This window comes from Phoenix dactylifera, chromosome 2 (assembly GCF_009389715.1).
Source record: "Phoenix dactylifera cultivar Barhee BC4 chromosome 2, palm_55x_up_171113_PBpolish2nd_filt_p, whole genome shotgun sequence".
NCBI lineage: Eukaryota > Viridiplantae > Streptophyta > Magnoliopsida > Arecales > Arecaceae > Phoenix > Phoenix dactylifera.
Window position 1 is genome coordinate 21760280 of NC_052393.1, and position 27413 is coordinate 21787692.

The window sequence follows — 27413 nt, forward strand, 5'->3', positions numbered from 1 at the left end:
CTCGATCGCTCTCTCTCTCCTCTAACCTCCTAGCGAAGAAAGAGACGATGGAATCTTTCCCCCCTCCTGGATCTCCCTTTTAGGATGGGGGGTCATTGATTCGCCGTCGTAGGAGGAGGAGGAGGAGGAGGAGGAGAAGAACGCGAGGAGAGAGGAGAGGAAGGGGGGCTGGGGGGTTGAAGATGTTCAAGTTGCACAGGCACAGGTCCGATAGATTGGGAGACAGGATCGAGTTCAAGTTCTCTAATTTCCAGGCATTCCAGGTGCTCTAATTGTTTTTGTATTTATTATCTTCTCTTTTTTCTCGATTTGATTTGACGCTAAATCGTTAATTATGTATTTTTTTTTTTCGTGTTTTCTTGCCCTTTTATTCTTCTTGGAACTGGGGCGGATTAGTTGGAGTCAGTGCATGAATGAAGTAAATGACTTTTGGTTTCTGGGAAGCAGTTTTGTGTGCAAAATTTGATCTTTGGAGTGCGGCATTAATCGCGCTTTGATTTCTCTCTTCAATTTTGGATTTTAATGGAAGTTATACAATTTTCTCCCTTTGTCTGCAACTGCAACTAGAAGCTACTCTAAATAAGGGATCTTTTTGGTGAAAATGGAGTAATAGGTTTTATCTTTTCTAGAGCATTCATTCTGCTGATAGTCTTCTTTGGCAATTAGAGTGATGAGTGCATAGTTTTAGGCAAGGTGGATTCTTGAAGATTATCTTCTTGAAAGGTGGGACTCTGCCTTTAAGCTCTCTTGACCTGAGACAATTAGAGAATTTGTCTGTGTTATTGGCGTGGAGGTTGGAGGATTTTTAAGGTTCATGCAGGAATGTGGGCATGAAAGAAGCAGAATGCAGTGGAATAAGGTTCTATCACATACCCATACAACCCAACAACGTAGCATGCAATAATTTTCCTCAAAAACATGCAAACAAGTGGATAATTGGTTAATGCAACTTTAGGAACCTCAAAGTCACATGCATATACTTGTACAGTTGCACCGATGTTAAATCCCTGCTTTGATAGGCTTGTCTGTCAGCATATCTGCCAGGGTTTATCATGTACCTCTTGCACCAAGAGCTAGAGAGGAGAGAACAGAAGAGTGCATAAGAGAGAACAGGAAGATGAATAAAAGTAGTGCCTATGGGTGGTGGGGGCTGCTTCCTTGTTATGTGAGGGTATGAGGGAAGCCCCGCTAGTTATTCTCCTGCTTATCTAAGGAGAGGGGGGCGCATGCTCTCCTTTATCATAAGCTAGGCTCACTAGCATGCTCTTCTTTGATAGGATTGGAACTTTTCCCCTTGAATTTAGGGCCAAGCAAACTCAGTGCAATTTGTTTACTATGCTTCAGGAGCTAATGTGTTGAGTCTAGGCCTACATACAATACTTATGGTCTCATCTAAGCGGCAACATGCGTTTCTGCCCTTTCAGGTATGCCAAATCACAATATAAGCTCATAGGACTCCACATGTGGGCTCAACTTTTTTTTTTCTTTTTAATAAAAAGGGTACTAGGTGTAAGATCAACTAAGATTAATTAATTGGACTTATGAGTCATGACATCTCATGTGAACCGATCAGCTAAGTTTTTAGTGATATGGGGAAAAATGTCGCAATAAGCTCTAAAACAGAATATCATGAGATACATCTCCCTACATGCGATGGTTCAACTATTTGTATTTTGCCTATCTACCCTATCAGTAACTTGTACTAGTCTTCCAGATATAATATTTAACACTATTGAATCCATATTTTCCAGAATAGGAGCATGTGGCGAATGAGGAACAATAGAGTTGACCCCACATAGTTGGGACAAGGCTTGATGGATAGGCCATGGTCATTTAACCCATAATTAATATGCTAACTCTATTAGGTTCTTATTTGATCAGACATTGCAGAAGATAGATATTTTATATTTATTTCTATGAAAATATACTTTACTGGAGATATAAAAATGAATTCTGATAGAAAAGTAGATGATTGAAAGATATCTGCTATGGCTTTTTTCACTATCTTGGATGTTTTAGTATAGAATGATAGAGGGAAAGATGATAGATGATGGTAAATCTAATATAGTTAAATATGAGGCGCTACTAACAACCCAGACCTTGTTGGGTACTCGGGTTATATCCATTCCTCTAGGTCATTGAGAAGTTAAATGTTTTTTAGAGAGTCTTGTACAATGTATGCTTGCACTAGTGGTTGTCATCTGATGTACACATGACTACAAGGTTAGAGCATCATGTGAAACTTGAAGTAAATCATTGTTAAAATAAATAAATAATAAATAGCTCATTATTAAAATTTGAAGTTCATTTTAACTCGGAGATTTGAATGATTATGCACCTATCATTTATATTTTAAGGATGTTGTGTGAACACTAACAACCCTAGAGGAAGGAAAAGTGGAGAACTGGCAATTATACAATATAGGCCAGTGAGCAACAACAATGAGAACAATATGTTGTAGGTAAGGTGTAAATGGGTAAGATGAGGCTTGTTTGAGCTGGGCTAGGAAATAAAATGGCCTTGCATGAGCTCGAGTCAAGTTGAGAAACCCCAACTCAAGCTTGGCTTATAGATAGTGGAGCTAGCTCGAGCTTGGCTCGTTTGTTTGAAAATCAAAACAAATCCTAACCCGAGTCCTAATTGAAACAAGAGAGAATGGCAATGAACTCATGGGGGCTAATGCTTGGATCTTCTACCCCTCGATGACCTTGATAGAGCGGAGTTGGTCCCTTTAGATTCCATGACTTCATCACCCCCACTACCAAAGAGGGGACGCCTCTGCCTTCTCTCCCCTTCCTACCTCCCTCTCCTTGGTGTCTTGGAACCGAGGTTGCATTCACCTCAATCCCCCCCCCCCTCTTGGGCAAAGAAAAGAGAGGAGAGGACCACTTTCTCCCCGCCCGCTGCCTTTTGGTGCCCCGGTGGCTAGGGATCTGGTGATCTCACTGGCAGAAACCTTCATGTACAAAAGGAGGCAGGGTTGGAAAACATTGCACGAAGGAAAGGGGAGGGAGGTTCCAGCTTTGTTGTTGTGGGCTTGTCGAGTTCTCAATAGATCTCATCCACCAGGGTGCCAGTGTCACCACTGCTCAATGACCTTGATGGGGTGGATGCCATGGAGAAGAAAGAGTAGGAGAGTGGCTGTGATGGGGTGGATTATCGCCAAAGATCGGAGAGTTTGGGAGAAAGGGCTTGAGGATTTTAATCAAAGCGGAAAGTGATCGTGGCTTCTATTGGTCATCACATTCCCATTAGATCCATTGGTTTTTAATTTAATGGCTCCATTATTTACTACATACAAATACACCTCTTTATTAGTTTCATTCACCACTCCGTAGGCTGCAATTTATGGATTATGATATATATTATCTATAATAATTATAATATAATATATAACAAAGAATAAATAATACGATATGTAAATAAATATCATATGATACATAAATACAAATAATATGATATAACCTAATGAGCTAACTCTTGATCCAAAAACAAACAAGCTGAGCCCAGCTCGAGTTTAGCTTGTTTAAACTCTGATCTTGGAAAACCAGCTCGAGCTCATCTCATCAACCAAACAAGTGAGCTATGCTCGAGCTGAAATTTGAGCCAAACATAAGCTGGCTCATGAACTGCTTGTCCGTTTCCAGCCCTAGGTGCTGGTGGAGATTAAATTTTTTAGATGGCAAGGGTAGACAAGAAAGGTGTTAAATGAGGATTACACATGGTACCAAATTGGATAAAATAACCCTTTCATGATCTACAATTTATGTTATAAACATGGGTCATTAGCTCCAATTGTCTGCAATAAAAGTCTTGCAGCACTATATAGCAAACTGATTTCATGGTATAAAGCATTAAATGCCTTGACGCAATCTCCAATCCTTAATAATATTATCGCATTTCAAATTTAGCACGTGAAAACTTCATCATAATATAAAGGAAGTCATAAGTTAACATTTTTAATAGTTATAGATATTCAAGTTTTATGCACTTTTTATTATACCACATTATTTTTTTTGCTTCATATCATATCTAAGGTTCATCCATGATATAATTGTTTAGGTCATGGTATGCCGTACCGGTCCGGCTTGAGACCGGTACCGGATCAGCGTGGAATCCGGTATCGGTACTTTATTGTTGAAGAACCGGTACGTGACTGGTTCGGACCGGCACGGGACCGGTTCGGACCGGCACGGGACCGGTTCGTACCGGGCGGGGCCACCACCGGTACGCCGACCGGTACTGGTACAGCGGATCTTGGTTCAGGTGTGTATGATCTTTTATAATAGTTGTCGATGACAATATCAATTGCTGACCATATTTAAATTCCAATATCAGAGCTACTCAGTAACATTTAGCTTTTATCCTCTGAACTTGCTTGATCTTTGAGGTTGTCACTTCATTATTATCAGTGAAGATTCGAAATTATATCTAGGTTCTTCATGGCGGACATGTTTTCTGTATATATACTTGATGCTGGTGTGTTTGTTTACTGTTGGAGATCTCTTATCTTTGAAAATGCTGCTGGAGCATATTGTAAGTGCAGTGCATTGTCTTTACGGAAACATGTGAATCCTAGAATTACATCTTGTGTGATGAAAATCTTAGCTTAATCTATCACTGGGTATACCTAAAATATCTGATCATGGCTACTCAGTACCGTTAGCTTCTGTCCTGGGAACTCATTTGAACTTTGAACTTGCCTTCATGATTACAAGTGAAGATTTGATACTTCATCAGATTCTCCTACCTTATGTCTTTTACGTATACATTTGATGCTGGATTTTTTAGCTTTCTACTGTTATGCAGAAACCACTGAAGGATAATGTAATTGTAACACTGCATTGTTTTTATTGAAACACGTGAACCTAGAATCAGTCTTTGAGCATGGCCATGGAAATAAATTCATCCAGTAGAAAACCTTAGCTTGCTTTGTCACCAGATACATCTAAATTATGCAATCCTAGCTGCCCAGAAACATTAACTTCTATTCTTCTGACTCACCAGATGTTTAAAATTGCCATGTTCATGATTCTCAATGAAAATTTGGAATTGCGTTTAGGTTATAACTTTTAAATACGTATTTATTGCTGATGCAGTTATTTACTAGTACACAGTGCTCTTATCTTTGTGAATGCTGCAGGAGATTGTTGTAATAACACTACACTGTCTTTATTCAAACACAAATCTAGAATCATTCTTTGAGAGTGGTCTTGCTAACAAAATTTCATTGATGAAAAGCTTTGCAATTTGATTTGTTCTCTATGTTATGAGCTACTTGAACTTCCATTCATTTAAGTGTCATTCCTTATTTATTTTTTGTTTATACAGGTTCCTAAAGGATGGGATAGGCTTTTTCTTTCTATCATCTCTGTAGAGACTGGAAAAACAATTGCCAAGTCCAGTAAAACAACAGTGCATGGGGGAACTTGTCAATGGACTGAGACTCTTTCAGAATCTGTATTCGTTTCTCAAAATGATGCATCAAAAGAACTTGAAGAATGTCAATTTAAAATTGTTGTTTCCATGGTCTGACACTCATCCTTGACTATGAATCAAATGCATATACATATACATACATAAATACATATATGAATGTATATATGTGTGTATGTGTCTCTATATATGTGTGTGTATGTATGTGTTTATCAAATAACGATTTAAAGCCAATTTTCATTGGCTGTATGTTAATGAAGTCGCTGCTCTGGTTGTTCTCTTGATGCAGGGATCAGCTAGATCTGGTATTCTTGGAGAGGTTACCTTGAATCTAACAGATTATCTAAGTTCAAGAGACTCTGGGTCTCTTTCATTGCCATTGAAAAAGTGCAACTATGGCACAATTTTACAGGTGAATGTTGTTCACTTTAGTCTGGTCCTCTGACTCACTTTCTGTAGCTTCTCATATATATACTTCATTGCCGTTGGTCTATTTTGACATCCCTATTCCAAAAAGGTCTTCTCCTTTTTATGTTGCAATTCCATTTAACTGATATATGTGTTTAAATGGAAAATTAATTATAAAAAAACTTTTGCATATTCTGAATTATGACAAAGTTACCTTCTAATAATGGCCAAGGAGATTGATGTGGTCGAAGTCAAACAAGTTGTAAAAAAGTAATAAGTGGTTAAATTTGGTTTTAGCGCAACTCTGGAAGTTGAATGCAAATTTGTCATATAATGAAAATGAACTATTTAATGTTGACATTTTTTCTTATAATTGATTTTAGATAGATGTTGGTTTTCCATGCTTGATCTGCCAATTTACAGAGAAGATTTAATGAAATGGATGAATAAATGCTTGTTACATGAACTTGGGTTCGTATGTTGGTTGTGGGTGGGTAAGTGTTGGATCATTATATTAAGAGATTTCTTCTTGCAGGATCATGCCCAAATGTCATAGCAATGTCTGTTGTTAAGTGTGGGATGTGGGTACTCTAGGCTAAATCAAAGTATACATGTAACATATAATAAATGTGTTGGGTGAAGTGGTGATTTTGATTGGTAGCTACATATGTCTGCGTGTACCTAAGGAAGTAGTTATCACTAGTGATAGGCACAATCAATGCAATTGAGAGGAAGTATGGATGGCTGCTATTTCCTATGTGATAAATGCATTCCCTCCCCTTGGCATTAAACTTTACGTAAAATGCAACCTAGCTCATTGTTGCCATTTTCATCATCATTGATAGATCCAAGGTTTGCTGAACCAATATTGGGCTCGTACTAACTAGCGACCAGTTTGGTGCAGTATTGGTACATACTACATACTGTACTAAGCCGAGGTGTATTGGAGATGAAAGATTGGGAGAAGAGGAGGGAAGAGATTGAGAAACCCAAATCCTAATCCTAGGAGGAGAACCGAGAGAGAGAAGATAAATGGGAGAAAGAGGGAGAGGGAGAAGGAGAGAGAGATCGGGGTGGGGAACATTGGAGACAAGAGAGGGAGCAAACCTAATCTTAACTCTAGAAGGAGGAGAATTAGGGGAGAGAGACAAGATGAAGGGGAGAAAGAGGAAGAGGGAGAGGGGGGAGAGGGATGGAGAGAGAGAGGTGTATCGAGGGAGAGGCATCGACGTCAATTGAGGACCCAAAATTGTGTTGGATCGAGGGAGAGGGCGTGCGCGTCAATTGAGTGAGAACCGTCGTTCAAGGGAGAGGGCATTGCTGTTGATCGCCGGAGATCGCTGAATGAGAGAGATCATTGGAAAGAGAGAGATCACAGAGAGAGAAGAATTGAGAGAGAGGGAGCGCTAGAGAGAAGCCTCTTGAACCTCTCGATGGTTTTATATATAAAAAAAAAAGAGAGAAAAAAGGGACTGCATCGACCAGTCGAACCATGTAGGTAACCGGCCGGTCCGGTTTGGTATTGCCTTAAACCACCTCATGGTTTGGTTGTCCTTGGTTCATACCAATACTCATAAATTTAAACAAATATAGAAAATCAACATCTTATATAAGATACGTCTTACTACTTCCTAAGATCTATGGTACCTTTGAACTTACACCTGAACAAGTGACAGTCTAGAATGTGATCTTCTGATATTTTTAAATTATAAATAAATACTTAAATCTGTTCGAATCATCGTTAAATTTTCCATTATATGTCCTGGTATTTAACTTTTTTTACTATTGCCAATTCTGAAACTTAGATAAACATCCAAATCAAACTAATATCTGTGTCCATACAACACTGTTATTTCATCTCTTTATTGAAGCCTTTGATATGTGAAACCATGTTGATTGCTTGTTGTGGAAATGGTTTTGATTGATACTCTTTGTGCATTTTTATCTGCAGCTCAGGATCCAATGTGCTACCCCAAAATCTAAATCCAGGTTTTGTACTTTTCAGTTGTGAATGGAGATTCTAGAACCTGCATAACAATAATGATTCATATCATTGTCCCAATTGCGCAGGGATAGAAAATCTTGGAGAGAAACATCACATCTTGAAGATCTAAATGCTAACAATGATGACATGGAAAACAAATCAGATGGATCCGATCATATGTTCAATAGACGTCTGGTGTCTTCGACAAGCAATAATATGGGCACTAATCCAGATGAACCTGGAAATAGGGTGTGATTCTCTTGCTCAAGATTAGTATTGATGCTTGCTTGAAAACACTTTTACATGGTTGCCTGATGTTAGATACTGATGTTTTTATGTTCTGGTACTAATTTATGTATAATCTAGATGCACTACATGTGTCATACACATATATCAAGGGCTCCCTTTAGTGTAGTATTGCATTTTTAGCTGACCATCTGGCAATAATAATGTTTGATGTAGTTATGAGTTTTCATAGTTGTTCCTCTTGAACTATTCTTATATGATCAGATTACTTGAGGCCAACATAAATCTGTTATCAGATCTTTGTTTGCTATCAGAGTGGAGGGCTACTAGATCTGCTTGTTAGGTCCTGAATTTACTTCTAGCCATGTTTTGTCTGCATGCTTTGTTAATGTGTTTGAAGCTTTGACCACTTTATGAAACAAAATTGCATCACTTTTTTCTCATATAGGTGTACCTTCCTTTATCTATGTACATTGGGTGGGTAGGATTATTCCATTTCCAACCACAAAAAACTATGCAGCTGGGCAAATCCACTTAAAAATCCTATTTTCTGATCCATTTCTACTCCTTGTCCTCTTCATCAAGTGGACATTTCTTACATCCTAACCTTATTTCCCACAAGTACAACAACAGCTACAGTGGCCAGTACTAATGCCAAGTTTGTGTATATTTTTTCATTTCTTCTTTTTTAGATCCATCTTGATTTTCTTCACTTTCCTTTAATTTTTTCCTTTTTCTTCTACTGCCAACTCTTCTTCATCTGACCATTTTTTCCTTTTTCCCATAATTTTTCCCTTTATTCTTCTTTGGTTGTGGCCTTGCAGCTTGCTGGCTTCTGCTTCCTGCCCTTCTCCTCCTCCTTTTTGCTAGGTATTGGCTATAATGGACGCAATATTGTTGCTACTCTCTTCTCATGGACTTTGGTCTTTCAACTTTTCAATATGAAAAATAGGTTTCACGATGCCCGTATCAGTGAAAAATAGCATATATATGATATATGCTCATGCTTTTTTGTGCATATGATAGTGATATATACAGTAAAACTTAGAAAGTTTTCCTCCCTGGCGATCCACCTAAGCACTTAGGCCGCCACCTAGCCCATATAGGGCGTCTGCCATTTGGCTTCACCTAGGTAGTTTGACAACCTTGCAATCATCTCACCTAAGGTGCGTCGTACCAGCCTGAACCCCATACCGATATTGTGCTAGTGTAGCACTGGTACATGGTTCGATACTATGACGGTGAATCTTGATCTCACCCATTGGAAATTCCTGCCTTAACATCACTATCTCAACTCACCAATGGAGACAACAGTAAACAGAAAAAAAAATATGCAGCAAGGAGTATAAAATGCCAATTCAAGAACAACTAAGATTGAGAACAAGCATGCTCTGGACAATTATGCAAATTCCCACAAATTAACAATCAAATAATAACATGCTGATTTCTGCATGACGAGACAGCAAGCACATAATTCACTGATTTCTAACTGGGCAAGAGCATTTTACTACAATGTTTGTCCCAATATTTCATCTTGATACTACAATATGCCTCAACAGAAATCAACTCATACAATCATAATCAGCTTTCAACAGCCCTCTTCCATGGCATCATGTGATTCATATGTTAAAGGAGGGCTACGATCAATTGACAAGACACATTGGATCACACAGATTCCATGCATTATGAGGAAACCATTGAAGTACAATCAGGATTGAACTTGTTGCAACCAGCACAATCAGCACAATCAAGATATATATCCCACAGCTACCCTTGAAATAGTGCAACGAGGAAACAACATGCCTTAACTGGGCTCCATACCATTGTATGGTATCAAAACAGCAGTTAAATGAAGAAATAAAAAGGTGATGAGAAAGAAGAGAAGCTGAGAAAGAAGGAGAGAAGGGAAAGAAGTAAGAGAGGAGGGATAAGAAGGATGCTGCAGAGTATAAAATTTACCATGTGGTATCTCTTCTATTGAAAAGGTATGCTAGTCACTAATTAGGGAAAAGAAGACATAAATGCCCTTAACAAGTGACTGGTCAAATATGACATAAGTTTGGGCCTTAATGGACTCCAATAAAGGACCAAAAACAACAAAATGAAATTAAAAAAAAACAGCCCCAAAATATAATAACAGCAGATTATTAAATAGAACTCCCTATTGATCAACATATATTGTTGGTAGTTGGATGTTTTATTAATTTATACAAGGATATCATATCAGTATGTTGGTTTTCCAGCTGAAAAAAGCTGTGCAATGTTTATACTAGTTGAAAAGAGGAGGGTATGGATGAAAAGACATGAAAATTGAGAATAACACATATTCCCCTGTTCTGCATGACTATCTAAATGACTAGCATCCTGTTCCTAGCCAGTTCAGAGTCTGATCTGGATTTTCCAGCATGCTATTCTTGTAAAAGCACATTAGGAAACTTAAATCCTTTATGAATGAATGCCCCATTTGTACATACAAAGCAAAGTGGAGCACATATTCCCCAATAAAATATAATTGGCTGGAGAGGCAGAACAATCAACCATCGGAGCTGAATTCTCTAACTAGATGCTTCTCATAGTACATGATTGATGCTATCCTCAATTTTGTAAGATAGAAAAAAGAGGGTAAGGGTTCTCACTTTTTTGCCTTGCTCTGTCATTTTTCATCCTTCGTTCTCAACTCTATGCCAACTTGCTTATTTCCAAATTGGAGATTAGATACAGTATACATCTTGACTAGCATGATGAAATCTTCTATACTAAAGCAATGAAGCAGCCTCTTAGCGTCAGGGCTGCAAAAAAGATTTATGATTTGCTGGAAAAAATAGAGTTGTTTGTAATGTGAAAATTCCTTTTATGAACAGTAGATGGAGATCTTTAGCGAGGTATAATAAAAGGTATGAAGATAGGAAAGAGGAGAAAGAAGTTCAGAGGGAAGAGAGACCTTAGTTGTTGGAAGCAGGGGCAGATTTGGTTAGGATTATACAGAAGCGGGTTTCTCAAAAAAATAAAAAGGAATAAGAAAACACTTAGGAAATTGGTGCAAGGATGAGTTTTCAAAGTGGGCATGCTACCTTTAGTAGAACTCTCTAGCTACTAAGAGAGAGATTAAAAAAAGCAGAAAAACCTATGCAAATGATTAAATTCATTCATAATCACCCACAGATCATACAAGATTCATCACTCTTTTTGGAACCATACATACAGGCATTCAATCAACTCTAAGACAATGTTTCCTAACCACAAAATTACTTCTTATACTTATTAATAGACTTAGGTCTGAATAGTTTGATCTAAAACAAAAGTCCTAATTTACTTCAAACTGCAGAAGATTAAAGTTGCTGCTTTCCTGAATCATCACTTCCCCAAGAAAAGGTAATGTTTGTGTTTAATGAATTTCTACATAGAAATCATGGAAGTTTCGTCAAAATGGAGCCACAATGACTAAAAAACTTTTCCTAACCTACTGGATCTGAGTAGGACATAGAGACAACAGTCCTACTCAAAATAGGATTGAACAATCTGCTAGAAAGTTAGCCCCAAGAATTAACACAAAAATCACAAAAAGTATAAAATAAAATTCAAACAACTGAAGTCAATGTATAAATTTCTGAACCTTAAGCCTTTGAATCCTGATTGTCTCAAGCATCTAGCATCTTCAAAAGAAAATGGTGAGAAGTAAGGCCAACAAGGAGGTGAAATGGGGTTAAAGTGGGGAATGGAGTAAGTTGTTATTAAAAGCTAAAGATTTATGTCTCAAAGCTGAGGTTTGTGAAGGAATGCAAGCTGGTAGGGTCTGATTGGATTTTGGAATAATCAAGACCTGATGTATTTGAATTTGGTGAAACCTTTGAATCAAAGCCTCATTTGCTTTTATGTGGTTTGGGTTGGATCAGGTTCAAAAAGAATTATTCTTTTATTCTATCCAGTTTTTTGGTCAAATTGGATTAATGATACTTCAAAATAAGCTTAGAGACATGTAAAGATTGCATGACTCTATATTATGTCACTAAACATATAATGCAAGAAAATAATTATAACACATATATTATCAACAACACATTTCATTTAAGACTAATAAGTGAGAACATTTAAAGTTACCATTAACAATAAAAATAAATGAGTACTATATAAAAGTTATTAGTAAAAGAACACTAGTCTCTTACATTTGAGGAGAGTTAGGATGGGTGGGAATATATGTAACTATGAATTTTCTGCGACTTTCAGGTTCAGATCAGGTCCCACATGACCTATTAAAATCCACATTTGAAGAGGGTTAAAATTTTTGATCCAAAACTCCAAATGATGTTGGTTTGGATGAGATCAGGTCAATTTATGTCAGTTTCAGATATGGATAGAAATCCACTTGCCATAGGATATATAAGCTTTGTACATTGTGGAATTTCAGGTCCGCTCTTCTGGATGGAGCTTGGATTTTAAATCTTCTAAATGATTTAATCACTCCTTCAGACCTCCTATTTTTTGGCTAGACGTTGGATACTCTTGTTTGCTCTCCCTGCATAGCACATTATAGTAACCAAACAGCCCCCTGTTGTCCAAAGGGTTATGTCATTTAATTAAATGTATAAGTTATTTCTCTCGGCAAGCATTGCATACCTTTTCTTGTTAATATATGTTATCTGAATTTTGTGAGACTGTTTATGTAATATAAGACAATGAATGGGAATATTTTTTGCATATTGAAAAGGAGATGGATTTGTTTGCAGCCTGTTATTATTGGTGATGTTTTGATTTGGTTATGAGCTACACTTTACTATGGGTATTTGACGTGTTTAGGCTTCTTTTTTTCCTTGTGTTCAGTGATGTTGCTTGTTTTCTTCAGGACAGAAGTTTCTCAGCATCAGGGTCCCATCGGAGTTCTGACTCGGGAGATAGTTCCATAGGAAGAACAACTTTTTCTCCCAGGAACAGCTCAAATGGGGGAGTGTACATGGGGAGACAAGATTCAACTGACTCCCATGTTAGTTCAACGTATAGTGCAGGCCCAGGTGATGACATTTCTAAATCAAATCAGTCATCCTTCAATTCTAGGGCCTCAGGATCCTCCTTGAATACAAACCAGTGGCAAGAGACTGCAGCACAAACATCCATGAATGGCCTTGCTCCATTATCAGTAAGACCCTCTGATTCTGCTAAAGATCTCCTCGAAGCTGCTGAAGAAACCATTGAGGAACTTCGTGATGAGGCTAAGATGTGGGAGAGACATTCTCGAAAGTTAAAGCTTGATATTGAGAAATTAAAGAAGGAATGTTCTGACAAATCCAAGCATCACACAGAACTTGAAATGGAGCTTTCAGCTGCATACACTGAACGTGATTCTCTGAGACAAGAGGTTGAACATGTGAAATCATCATTAGACGAGTTAATGACAAAACAGACAAATACTGATACCGGCTCTGCCAAAATTGAAAGTATGATCCATGTGCAAAAGGAGCTGGAAGATGAAGTGAAGTTTCAGAAAGAATCCAATGCCAATCTAACACTGCAGCTCAAGAAAACACAAGAATCAAATATTGAGCTTGTTTCTATTCTTCAGGAAGTGGAAGAGATCTCAGAAAAACAGAGATTGGAGATAGAAAACCTAACAAAACAAAATAATGTAAGTGAACTTGATGGGGACCTGAGGAGTCCAGCAATGTCTGAAACTGATGTAGAATGGAGAAGAAAGCTATCTCTAAAAGAGGAAGAAATCATCAAATTAGAAGAGAAGCTGTCTGATGTTCTGAATGCTCAACACAGTGAAATGGTATCTGGTGAAAGTCATTCTGACCTGATAAGAGAAATTGAAGTATTAAAAGCTAAAGTGCAGGAGCTAGAGAAAGACTGTGCCGAACTTACAGATGAGAACCTAGAACTCATATTTAAGGTGAAGGAATTAAGCAAGGACATCAAAGAAGGGAAGGATTTTCATGGTTCTAGCTCCCCCGAGTCTCAGGATAATAATTCACCTGATAATATTGAGTCTGAAACTGACTTACTTAAATCACATATATGTCATCTGGAGGAGGAGCTCAAGAGGAAGGAAATGTCAACTGAAGGATATATGGTTGAGTCATCAGCAGCCATGCTCAATGACCTCAAGAAAAGATGTGCTGATCTTGAGTTTGAACTACAACAATTTAAGGATCAAGCATGTGATCTTGAGATAAAGCTTCAGAAAAGCCGAGCGGACATAGAAGAAAAGAACTTAGAGTTAACTGAACTCCAACAAAAACTTGAAAACTTCCATCATGCTGACTTAGGGAGTTTTGACATAGTTACTGAAAGAAGAGAAACAGAATCATGGAGCACATCAGAAATGCCAAGATTATTTTTTGAAATGAATAAGCAACTTCATATGGCTCTCTCTCATGTAAGGAGCGGATGCTGTGACGGTAACTCTGTTGCAAATAGAGAGTTTGTTAGTGATCCTGATTTTAAGGTTCCCATCACCACAGATACAATTACTGTAAAGGAGCAGGCAGTGGTTATGAAAAATCTGTTACTTGAGTTGAATGAGCTATTAAGGGGCTGCAAGTTTATATTTCAACATACAGATGTAATGGTTGAGAATGGTGGTGTTGATTCCACTGAAATAGAAGAGCAGCAAAAAAATAAGAGTTTATTAGAACAAGAAATTGAAAACCTGAAGGAAGAAATGCATTCCAGAAGCAAGGGCATTAATAAAGAGTTAGAGGAAAGTAACTCTAAGATAGAGGAGCTCAAGGCTGGAATGTTGTTTAAAGAAAAGGAAACTGATATTCTGAAACATTCCAAAAGGGGACTGGAAGATCTGATTTCTAATCTTCAAAAAGATAAAAGTCAAGTGGAAGAAGATTTGGCAACTGCACATAGAGAAAACAGTATGACCTTGAAATGCTTGGAAGATGTGCGTCATGATCTTATGGAGCTTACTAGCACCATTGAATCTCATATATCTGCTAATAAGATACTAGAAAGGAAGTCAATTGAACTTGAAAGTTGCAAAAACGAACTAGAGTTGCATATATCTGAGATGGAACAAGAGAATGTACAATTATCAGAACGTATATCTGGCCTAGAAGCTCAATTAAGACATTTAACAAATGAAAAGGAGTCAAAAAGACTGGAACTAGAAGATTCAAGGTCTCTTATAGTGGATCTTAAGGATGAAATTGAAAAAAAGCAAGCTGAAATGGAAACACAAAAAGTGGAATTGAAACAAAAACTACAAGAATCACAAAAACGGTTGCTAGAGGCAAAAGAGGAAGCAGAGGTTTTGAGGAGATCCCGTTCAAAATTACAATCTACAGTTGAGAGTCTTATTGAAGAGTGCAGCTCTCTGCAGAAGTTAACTGAAGACTTAAGGAGACAAAAATTAGAGTTGCATGAACACATTACACATCTGGAGATCGAATTGGATGAGTCACAAACAAAGAGTTCTGATTTTTGTAAAAAAGTTCAGTTCTTGGAGGTAAAACTTTCTTCCCTGCAAAAGGATATTGCTTCAAAAGAGACATCACTACTGTCTGAACTGGAAAGTATTTTCCAAGAGCACAAGGAACATGAAGAGGGCTTAAGACAGGCCCATATCATGTTGGATAAGATTCAATCAGAAAAGACAGTTGAAGTAGAAAATCTTGAGAGAGAGATCGCACATCTCACTGCACAGGTGTCCTCAACTCATGATGAACAAGAAAGAGCAGCATTAGATGCAGTACACGAAGTCTCCAGCCTGCGATCAGATAAAGCTAAACTGGAATGTAGTCTTCAGGAGGTCAATGAGAAGGTTAAGCTGTATGAGACTGAGCTGCAAACTCTGCGACAGGAGTCTAAAAATAAGGTGCACGGGTTAGTTGATTTGCTTAATGCTTCCAAACAGAGTGAGGAAATGTTGATGACTGACATCAAGCATATGCAGAGACTAATGGAGGATGTCAAATCTAGTGAAGAGAAATACAAAAGAATGGCAAATGAACTGGAATTAAAGCTTAAAGCTTCTGATTATGAAAAACAACAAACAATGGAAGAGATTTCCAGATTAGAGGTTCAGCTGCAAAAAATAGCTCATCTTCAGGATGAAATCTTGGTTCTTAAAAGTTCTCTAGATGAGGCGAAGTTTGAAAAGGGAAAACTCGAAGAGTTGCTGCGGTCAGTAACTGAAGAATGTGAAGAATTGAAAACAGAGAAAGTTTCATTAAAGGAGAAAGTTGCAAATATGCAGAAGGCTTTTTATGATGGTGAAGACGACAGACGCAGTAGAATTGCCTTAGAAGAAAAGCTTCTGAGACTTGAAAGTGATCTGATTGCTAAAGAAGCATCATATGCTTATGAAGCAGAGTTGAAGAATGAACTTAATCGGATCAAGAGAACAAACAGTGAGTATCAAAGAAAAATACAATCATTTGCACAGGAAAAAGACGAGTTAATGAGGAAAGCTCAACTAATTGAGAGGGAAGTGATGCCAAACAATGATCAAAGTCGGGATGACAAAGTTTCAAGCGAGGTATGCCATCTGAATGCAGATCTGAAGTTTTTTACTTTCATCCAAAAGCTCAAGTTCCCTAAAAGCTTTTCTTATGTAATTTTCTATTCCTAATTGTTCAAGTATAAATGAGCTTTTCATATGCATACTGACCAAACAGTCCGACATTTACTACAGAGTGGGATGGAGAGACATACTAGTGAACACCATGAAATGGAGAGGCGAGCACAAAATTCTCAAAAGCGTGACAAGCATTTCAATGCTAGTGAACAAAAGATATCGGTATAATCCTTTGGTTCTATTTCATTCTTTATGGATAACAAATGCACGTTGTCAAAAGTATTTAGACTGCAAATGCATCCATATTTTTATGTGTCATATGCTAGTTTTGAACAAATATTTTTCTTGGGATCTAATATTAACAAATGTAGAAATTCAGGAAAACCATACAAGCCTTACATCTGAACGAAATCAAACTACTGATGGATATTAGTACTTCCAGTCATAGATGTAAATGTGATGTTATTATGAAATCCTCCTAGCTGAGTTCTTTAACAACTTTATGGCATGCTACAAATAAATTTTTATGTTTGCTTAAAAATGTTTTGATCTTTGTTAAAGAAGTTTAAATTTAGGCAATTCATGGATCCATCTAGAAATATCCGCACTAATTTCTTTCATAGTTTTCTTCCTTGTTGATTTTGAATATCACAAGTTCGTAACTGTTTGTGGTTATCGAATAATTGTTAGCTCTTAGATGAAGTTAATGAGAAACATCATCATATCCAACAAATGAGGGGATCTATATGCCTATATTATTATTATTATTTTAAAAAAAGCAGAAAGTGGAAATCTCTACGAGCTTTTAAGTTAAGAACTAAAATAAACAAGGTTTTTGCAAATTGCCCCTTATATTGTGCATTTATTACATATAAAGACCCCCTTTTTTATTTACAAATCAAGCTATTTTTTGTATTTTTGCATATAACATAAGGAGTTCACTATCCGCTAACAGAGAAGGAAAAGTTGTTATTGTAGGTGTTTGGATGGAGTTTTATGACAAAAATACCCTCGATACATTAAAATTAGCTAAGTTCCCTTCTTCACCCTTTCTCGTCATTGCAAAAGCCAGTGGACAAGATGAAGAGAATGAAGATGGGTTTGAGGGCATCGGTGGAGTGGGTAGGAGAAAGAATGTGATGGAGTGGGTAGCAACGAGGATGCGTTGGACACAGAGTGGAGGCCGTTGAGGCCTAGCTAGCGGATGGAGAGGGTGTTGTGATTGGAGACAAGGAACCAAGTAAGGGAACAATGAAGGGTGGCAATTAATATGGGTGGATTAGAGGACATACTTGCAAATGCAGGAGATGGCAAGGACAAAGTGGTGGAGGGTGTGGGAAATGGATTCGAGGTAGCCAAGGTTGGTGGGGAGGGGTTTGGAGTGAGGGTGAGGGAAGGAGAGGGAGAGACAGGAGAAGAAGCTAAACTTGGCATTGACGAGATGAAGAAGGGAGTGGCAGGCTAGAGGGTCTGGCTTGGAGGGATTAAGGGAGTCGAGGAGGTGGTTGCATAGGGTATGATAGCAAGTGAGAGTTCGCCGAACACCATCACTGCTAACATCCTCCACCTCCACCTCGATGACCCCTCCACCCCTTATGAACCCTCCTTCCTCAACCTCCACGTCCACTCCACCCTCCACTTTTCCCACTACTTTGCTGCCCTCCTCTCCAACCAATGGTTCCCTACTTGCAGCAACTCCCCCTTCTCCATCCCCTATTTCAACCTCACTGTCCACTTAGCAGTCACTATAGCCACTGCTAGCTACTCTTGAAGCCCAGTTGACCTCACCTCTCTGTTCTTCTCCTCCTCTACACACTCTACTTCTCCGACATAATCCTCATCGCCACTGTTGCCTTTGAGATACATGGCTTGATCTTGTTACCGATCCATAGCCACTCGAAAGTTGTTGCCATGAAGGCCTTTAGGTGAGGGATTTTGATGGAGGCATGCAGACATCAAAGGAAAAGAGAAAATTAGGAAGGTTTTCAACCTCATAGTTCATCCGAGGTCTAAGGTTCGCCGTCTCGATACCGGACTCTGTATCGGTGCCACATTAGCACTATGTCGGTATGGTATGGTATAGAGTTTTTTTTGACGTACTGAATGTCGGTACGCCATCCGTACTGGATACTGGTACCAACTGGTACGGTACGATATGCCCCATACCGACCGGAGGCGTACCATATCCATTTTGGCTGGTACGGCATACTATGCCGAGGGCTATCCTATCATTTGACAACTCAAGTTGCTTTAATCGTAGGTTGAGGTTAATTTTTGTAATGAACCATTAACATAAGATTTTATGTGCGAAATCATGTCGTTAGTTGTCTCGCTTTGTGAATAAGGACAGGAGAGTCTTTGTATGTCATAAGGGAAGGGGGGGGGGGGGCAAGATGCAGAAAGCCCTATAAAAAAATTGAACTGAAAAGTCAGAATTTCTGATTTAATATTTTGTGTAGCCAAAGAAAATATTTTTCTTAAAATACTTTTGGAAGGATTTTGTAATAAGTTATGCTTTCTTTTTGACTTGAACTATTATTCGTATCCAAATTTCCTTTCCATGGTAGAAAATTAAGGCTTTTTTGCAGATGGATTTTAGTACCTGTAAAATCCAACAATTTTGGAGTCAATGAGCATTCTAATTCCTCCCTACTTGCTTTCTCATCTCAATCAACTTCGCTCTTATTGAAGTTACTCTTGGATATATTAAAACAACATCCAAACAGCTTCCTAAGGTATAATGAACATAGATATGCCCTCATTCAAATTCATGGTGAGCTATCCAAAATGATTTTTCAACAAGTCATTACAATTTGCGTATCTTATTGTATGTTAGCCCAAATGTCAAGTGATTTGGATATTTTCTGCCATCATTTAAAATATACAATTTGTCTCTTCATTGATAATGTTCATCTTGTGACAACTTGTTATTTTTGGTAAGGCTGGGTAATGCAAATCAGGATAAGTGGCGTGAATTCTTGAATTGGATGGCCTACTATGTATTTTGCCATTAATAATAACTAAGTTATGCCTTGAGAGTATGATAACTACCCCGCTCATTTAATATCAAATCATTTATATTTTGTTTAAGTTGACTTCTGGGGATGACAAAAAGGCTTAGCTATCTACCAAAAATTTTTCTTAATCCTACTTTCACCTTGCCTTTGTTAACCATACAAAATAAATCAACATCAAAATACAAGGATCAGAATCTCATGTTCAAGCCCAGACCAGTAGATTAAGGTAGGTGGGGTATGGACCAGTCCGAGTTATTATTAGGAATATCAATTAAGAAACCTTTTAAACTTCTTTTTTTCTGATGTTTTACACCATTTGAAAGTGCAAACAATTTTGAGGCAAGCAAACTAATGACAAACAGATAAACTAGTAAATACGAACTTATGTACATGCAATATCTTAAGAAAATGGTAATAGAAGACATTTTCTTACATGATATTCATGTAAATAAGGAATTGTTCCCTATTTGACTTTAATAAAATAACTCAAAAGTACAAATATCTTAAGAATAAAGAGTGGTTTCTTAGCTTTAGTTCAAATTCCAAATTTTTATGGCTGGGCTTTTAAATGCTAAGATCTTTCTCAAATCTTAAAGGCCCAAAACATTTTTTTTGTCTAATAGTGTCAAAACTAAAATTTTAAGTTTGGCTAAAACAAATCCATTTTTGCCAAAACAGTTTGGTTTCGGCTGTGAGATTGAACTGAAATTAACATGAAGTTTTGGGTTTTAAATAATTTCAGCAGTCTCAGTCAATCTCAGTCAAAATTGACAAGTTTGGTCCAGTTTCTGCAACTTTGCCTAATTTTGGCCAAAATTGACTGATTAGCCATACATGTCTTTTAAGTTCTATTTTGATTTTTACAACCATATTAGGGTACATCTTCATTTAAGTAGATAGGCTATATAACTGGTTTTGAATAGAATTTTATTCAAAAGAGGTGATAGACAATAAGTTTAACCATTGAGGGGCTGAAACCTCTAAAACGACGCTTAATACAATACTTTATAATGAATAAAAATACATGCATTTGACTAAATAGCCACTTAACCACAAATATATTTAACAAGCCCAAATTCAATATATTTATGAGTTTACTTGAAATATAATATAACAGATTTTTGAACAATTGATGTTCAAGAAGCAAATTAGACATACATAGGCTTCTATATTTCACCTAAATGCAATATTAACCTCATCATAAAATTGCAAAAACTACAAAAATAAGGACCTACGTAACACAAAATACTCTAAAATGTTGGTAGTCATATTCCTTTTTTTTTTTTTTTGAATTTTCGAATTTTTCACCAAATCTTTGAAACTTAGAGCGAAGATTGCAAAATTACTGCAAACTTCCTAGCCCTGGCCAAAATAAAATTGAAACTGAGTTTTCAGACCGTGGCTAAAACCAAAATTGCAGTAAGAAAACTATATTTTAGTCTCCAAAGTATCTTGGCTAAAAGGGCACAAGACGACTGTGAACACTAAAACTAAAATATTCAAATGCAAGCATCATACACAGACAATGTGTGTATATATTCCTCTATCTACATGATGGGATATTACACATGCAAGCCTGTGAGGCACTTGATGTGACATAGAAGTGGGACTGGATTTCTATGTTAGAAACAGGGTGGACAACAATACTATGTTCCTTGGTCTAGTCAATGCTGATAATAGACTATTTCATCCTACATGCACTATAATCTTCAATATAAATTATTAATTTATTGATTTTCCAGTAATCTAGTTATATTTTCTATTGTTATGGAATATAGTTTTAATTGCAAGTTAGGAAATTATATATCAAACTAGAAATTAAGAAAAAAATTCAGCATGCATTGTGTGGGATGACTAGGGCATTTAAAATGAGTATAATTATCGTATTTATGCAAAAACATATAACTACATTAAAATGATTTGGAAATAAAAATTAATGACAAAAACGTAAGACCTTCACTGTAATGACCCGGGGCCTTACCAAAAAAGGTCCCAAAAAGTTATTGATTGGAGTCCATAGCCCTGCTTAAGTACCTAAGACCTCTCCAATGCACTCCCAATGTAAAACTGCTCTCAAATTCACAGATTTCATATGTTAAACAATGCACTAATGGAAATGAGACTTGAACTAGGTTTCTTTAACTTGGTGGTTTGATGGATTAAGCACCATAATTGCTTTCAAATTAGATGAAACAAAAACAAGGAGGTTTGCTTCCACCTAGTCTTATGTGAAGGGCATGGCCTAGTGTTGAACTGTTATTGAAAAATCCTATTCCAGTCGCTTACCCCTGGTTGAGGGAAGAGAAATAGGGGAGTTTTCAGGACTCCTTGAGGAAATCATAGAAAGAATAAATTAACCAGGAGTATGTGGATTAGCTTACTTCTAGCCCTCCTTACACCCGAATAAATGCTCTACCTTGTAGGCTGTAGTTTATTCTGGCTTAAGTGCAAAAGATAAAAAAGCTCTACTGACTTTTCAAAATACCGCTTTACCCTCAGAATAAATGGCTGCTTTTCTAGCATTTGGCTGGTGGTTGGACTAAGGGGGCCTCATTTTACCCGCAAGCAAACACAGCCTTAGTATGTGTTGTTGGATTCTGGCAATATTTAAACAGCATTCTGGGACTCCACATGCTTGTAGTATAATGGAACCTTTAGATCAAGTAGTTGAGATGTATGGTAGGTAATCTGATGGTATTCAAATCTTGCATTAAAAGATCTAGTAATGAAAGAGGATACAAACATCTGCTTCATCAATAGATAATATACAGTGGTGTTATAATCTTCATAGTACTATCAATACAGATGTACGACAAGTACACAAAATGAATAGCATGTAAATCACATGTAACTCATTAGTCCATGCATACTCGCGAATATGACTGCAACATGATAATCTTTCTCATTTTAACTCTCCCTTTCTCTCTTTTACTCTCTGACACACACACACAACCTGGAGGACTTTGTTTTCCGTATTGAAGTTAGCTGGCACTATGCAAAGGTTCTGTTACAGAATATTCCATATCTTCTAGTACTCTAGGATGCTAGCATCATATAGCCTCCAAACTTCCTAGAAAACTTTTAGTTGTCACCCCCTTATGTTTCAGTTTCAAATCCATATGGCAATAGATTTTATTCTTCCCAAGTGATGGATTTAATTTCATAGCTTTGTTATTTATATATTTCGAGCTTGACCTGAGGGTATACTTAAATGGCAAAAGTTCTAATGTAACTCACTCATTGAAATCATAATTATCACAAATGCTTAATTTCTTTGTCGTGGCTTATATTCTCAACTATTTCGATTGTAGTATTCATTCATGTCTTCAGTAATGAATATTGACTAAGATTCTATGTGCTATTTCTTTCATTTAACTTCAGTGTCTTTTTGGGTTTCTAGATTGTTGTCTAATGAACAGGTAAAGTTTGCATTATAAATTAACTACCTAAGAGAAAGCAATGGTAGGAAAACATCTGCTTGGTTTTGATTATCTTAATGTTATTTGATGTCTCGCAGATTTAAATAATTATGCTTTTGGTTTTTCTTTTCTTTTTGGTGATTTAGGGGGAAAATGAACTTCGGGATCATATGGAAAGGCCACAAGTCAGCAAAGAAGTTGACCTTGAATCAAAAGTCCACTTACTTGAAAATAGACTTGCTGAAGCATTGGAAACAAAAAACATGTATAAAGTCCAACTTCAGAGGTAAGTGAATTCATATTTATATTTATTTCTGTTCCAGGGTCTTGTTAAGAAAATTTGGTTTCATTAAAACCTTTTATGTCAATTAACATAAATGATATAATTGACCATAGTTTTGAGAAATTAACCTTATAGGAGTCTCAGGGAAAAACCTAAGTCTCAATTAACTATTATTAAATATATGCCAAATTGTCGTTCCCTTTTAGACAATTGCAATATAATGCGTAGTAGCATGGCAGCTGACCATAGGATAGGTCACACAAACTTTGCCATTTCATATAATAGGTCATGCATGTATCAACTACCAAGGCCCCATTTGGGGGAGTTTTTGGAAGGCCAAAAAGCATTTTTTAGCCCTCCAAAAGCGCTTTTAGATAAAATAAGGGTGTTTAGTAAAATTTTCAGAAAGCTGTTTTAGCTTTCTGAAAAAGCTAAAACAGCTTTTTGGAAGAAGCTCTATTTTCGAGCTTCTCCAAAAAAGCACTTTTAGAAATTGTCGGAAAGCTGTTTTGAGTTATAATAATTTGTTTTGGACCAAAATATCCATAATAAAATATAATAATTACATAGAGAGATAAATAGTCATCGAAAGGGTGGAAAATTAATTTGCGCTAATAATTATAATATTTTATATCTTTATTATTGTATTCTACTATAAATATTATATTATATTATATCATAATACATTAATATGTTATGTTAAATAATTTAATATTATGTTATATTATGCTACAGTCATCGAGAGGATGGAACATTAATTTATGCGAATAATTATAATATTTTATACCTTTATTATTGTATTATACTATAAATATTATATTATATTATACCATAATATATTGATATGTTTTGTTAAATAATTTAATATTATATTAAATTATTATCTATAGTATACAATATTATATTACTATATTATAATAAGATGATATTACATTACATTAATATTATATTATATCATATATTTATATATTAATACATATTATATTTTATTATGCTCTATTGTATAATACTATATAATATCCTTTATGGTCATTTTGTCATATCAAAAGTACTTTCTCAGTTTGTTTACCAAACATATGTTAAAATTCTACAACACTTCAGAAATGTAGTTATCAAACAGCAAACAGCTTTTTATAAAAACTCTACTTTAAAAGTTCTACTGCCAACAGCTCCCCCAAACGGGGCTCAAGTCCCATTAAAATTAAGGTAGCTCATTCTCCAAACGAATGCCTTGCAGAAAATAAACATGTGCCCCACTTGTGATCTATCAGCAACATGCCTTGTAAAAAGTAAATATGCACAAAAGTAGCAACATCAGTGAGCATTCTTACTGACTGAGAAGTTGATCGTGCATGCAAAATGAGCTTCATCCAATTTCTTGCTTGCAAAAATGAAGCTTGAAATGTGGAATGCAAAATTTATTGAGAGAATGTTGAGCTTTGTGAGGGTTTCAGCACCTTTTGTTGTGCCACTTTAGGTAAAGAGTCAGGGTAGATCCCCTTATTCACCTTCCATATTTCAGCTTATGACAATCTTCTAGTGAAAAGACAAGTTCTAGGCACTTTCATAAGATAATTTTAATGGAAGGATGGTTAAGTAAACAAAATTTCTGAATGCTATTATTCTTGATAACTAACCATTGCTAGCTGCTATCTGATGAAATCCTTGTCCAGCTTATTCCATTGAGATCCACCACATATAAAACACCAGGCAACATGTGACATTGTTCAAACAAAACACACACTAGTGTAGCTGGCTATAATTTTTTGTTCTTGTTCTACTACTTAGTTCAGGCACTTACAATGCAGCTGCAATTCCTGCTTGGATTGTGCTGCTTCACTTTCCTTACCCTGGTATTTATGAAAAAGGATAGGGAAGATTTCAGAGTCTAGATGTGTGGATCACCTGTTTTTGAGTCAGCATTCGTATGGTTTGCAACAAACAGTGTATGCATGTTTTGAGCCATTTTTGAACAGCTCTAACAACTGCTTTACTCCAAATCGTTATGAAAACAAGACACAGCACATGGTATTCTTGAGAAGAATGCTATTTGAATACTTAAATCGTTGATGTTGGGAAAAATCTTTATCTGGTCTATCAGCTTCTACCCTGGTGATAATATCTACACATGTAGGCATTTTTTCTTACCCGATCATTAGAACTAAAGGTCTCTAGGCATTTTTCTCCACAATTAACTGCCCGTGGTATCAAATTTGATTAGAGCAAGGCTCATATTTACCCATTACTTTTCCTGTGTCATATTTTTTTTTAGATTTATTGATGAGGAGGGAAAAAATCAAACTGAAGTTCTCAACAAAACTACAAGCAATAATGACACCAAGATCAGCAACAATGACAAGATATCATCATTAGAGGTGGAGTTAAAGGATATGCAAGAACGGTACCTCCAAATGAGCCTCCAGTATGCTGAGGTGGAGGCCCAGCGCGAAGAACTGGTTATGAAGCTCAAATCTATGAAAAAGGAGAAGAGGTGGTTCTCCTGAACTGGAAGGCCTCACCAGGTCACTTTTTCTTCCACAAGGACACGTAGATTTCTTTCCTCACTGGTATATATTTATCGTCATGTCATTCATAATCTTGGTCAATTTCCATTTTTTCGTTAATGTCTTGTATGAAAATTTTAGAGATGTAAGCAAGCATCAAGGTGTCCAACTTATGATGGCACCGAGGAATCCGAAAAGTATATAGTGTATCCACCAAGGTTATTGCTCTTCTGAACCGAGTCCATAAGAGAGTGTATATATGGATTAACCTCGTTGTCTTGGAGGATTGTTCGGCGGAAATATATATGGAGATCATAATGGCTGGATGGTTGTCACGGATCTTATACGAGGCCTGACTGATGCAAACTTCTAGATTTTGCGGAGATGTATGACTGAAACCAGAGTTATTCTTCGAAGAAAAAGCTAGAATCTGAGTGGTAAAAAGGACTTTGAAAGCTCAGTAACTTTCAGGGTCCCACATATTCATCTGCAAGCAAAGCTGGGTTTTGGTTTGCCTCGCACGCATGCAGCAGGAGGTGGTAAGAGTAAGTTTTCTATTGTAAATAAATGGGCACATTTGCTGGATGGAGGTATGTAACCTGGAAGAGGACACAAATCTGGAGGATGTGTGCTGTTATTATTGAAGTATTTCAAAGATACTGCCCATCTGAGCCCTTTTTGGATCGTTCGACGAAAACAACCTGGATCAGTCTAAACCTGCAAACAAAAGCTCACAAAAAAAAAGATGCTGAACAGACCTAACACAACCTGAAACATATGTTGCGTAGCAACTTTGAAGCTGAGAAACGCATTATAATTTGTTCTTTCAAAAAAATAATGGCAATATATCTTGCCCATCTTATTGAAGTTCATATTGTATGCAGCTCTACTTTCTCCATACTCGCAAAGCTATCCCCATCTCATGGGATTATCATTTATCAGCTCTTTTTAGACAATTGTACTACATAATATATTAATTAACCATTGCCGGGGCCTTGTGGGTTGAATTGGATCAGTGATTCTAATCCAGGACCAATCAGTGTTTATTGAAATTTGAACCTTCCATTAATCCTTTACTTCATTTTAGGCATACGATTACAGATATTGCATATAAGAGGAACTTGGTTGGTGGCACTGAACTACTAAGCAAAGCAATTTGTACTCGAACCAAGGTATGCCTAGCTGCTGACGGTGTTTCTCATCCGATTAGAAATAGGCTATTTCTATATATGATAGCGATTGTCTTCGAATAGCTCATTCTTACTGACCGAGTCTTGGCAGTCGTATCAGACTCTTACTCATCATTGTGAGACTCTTCGAATGGGATTTCATGGAGTATCTAAAGCTTCTGTCTGTTCCGTCGATATTTACATTGTCACTTCTAGTCCAAGGCGAGCAAATTCCAACCCCTAGTTGCTAATTACCTCGAAATATATATGCCAAAAAATGGGATTATTTCATCTTGTTTTGAGCTGATCATAATTAGATCAGCTTCAGGTTGAAGGTTTCCTGGCCCTATCGGTACACCCAAAATAACCACTCTGAATTTGCATTTGCTTATTTTGACCCAATTATAATCCGTTAGGTTAGGGTTA

At 36.8% G+C, this 27413-nt stretch overlaps 1 protein-coding gene across 1 annotated transcript; it reads left to right on the top strand.

Annotated features, from left to right (window-relative positions):
- On the top strand, positions 1–26685 carry LOC103716993 (myosin heavy chain, cardiac muscle isoform-like). Its single transcript, XM_017845176.2, has 9 exons — positions 1–263; positions 5332–5529; positions 5726–5848; positions 7796–7833; positions 7915–8077; positions 12915–16556; positions 16713–16817; positions 23178–23317; positions 25587–26685. The coding sequence occupies exons 1-9, from the start codon at positions 183–185 to the stop codon at positions 25816–25818; spliced, it is 4722 nt and encodes a 1573-aa protein (XP_017700665.2). The 5' UTR covers positions 1–182; the 3' UTR covers positions 25819–26685.
- The last annotated feature ends 728 nt before the right edge of the window (positions 26686–27413 follow it).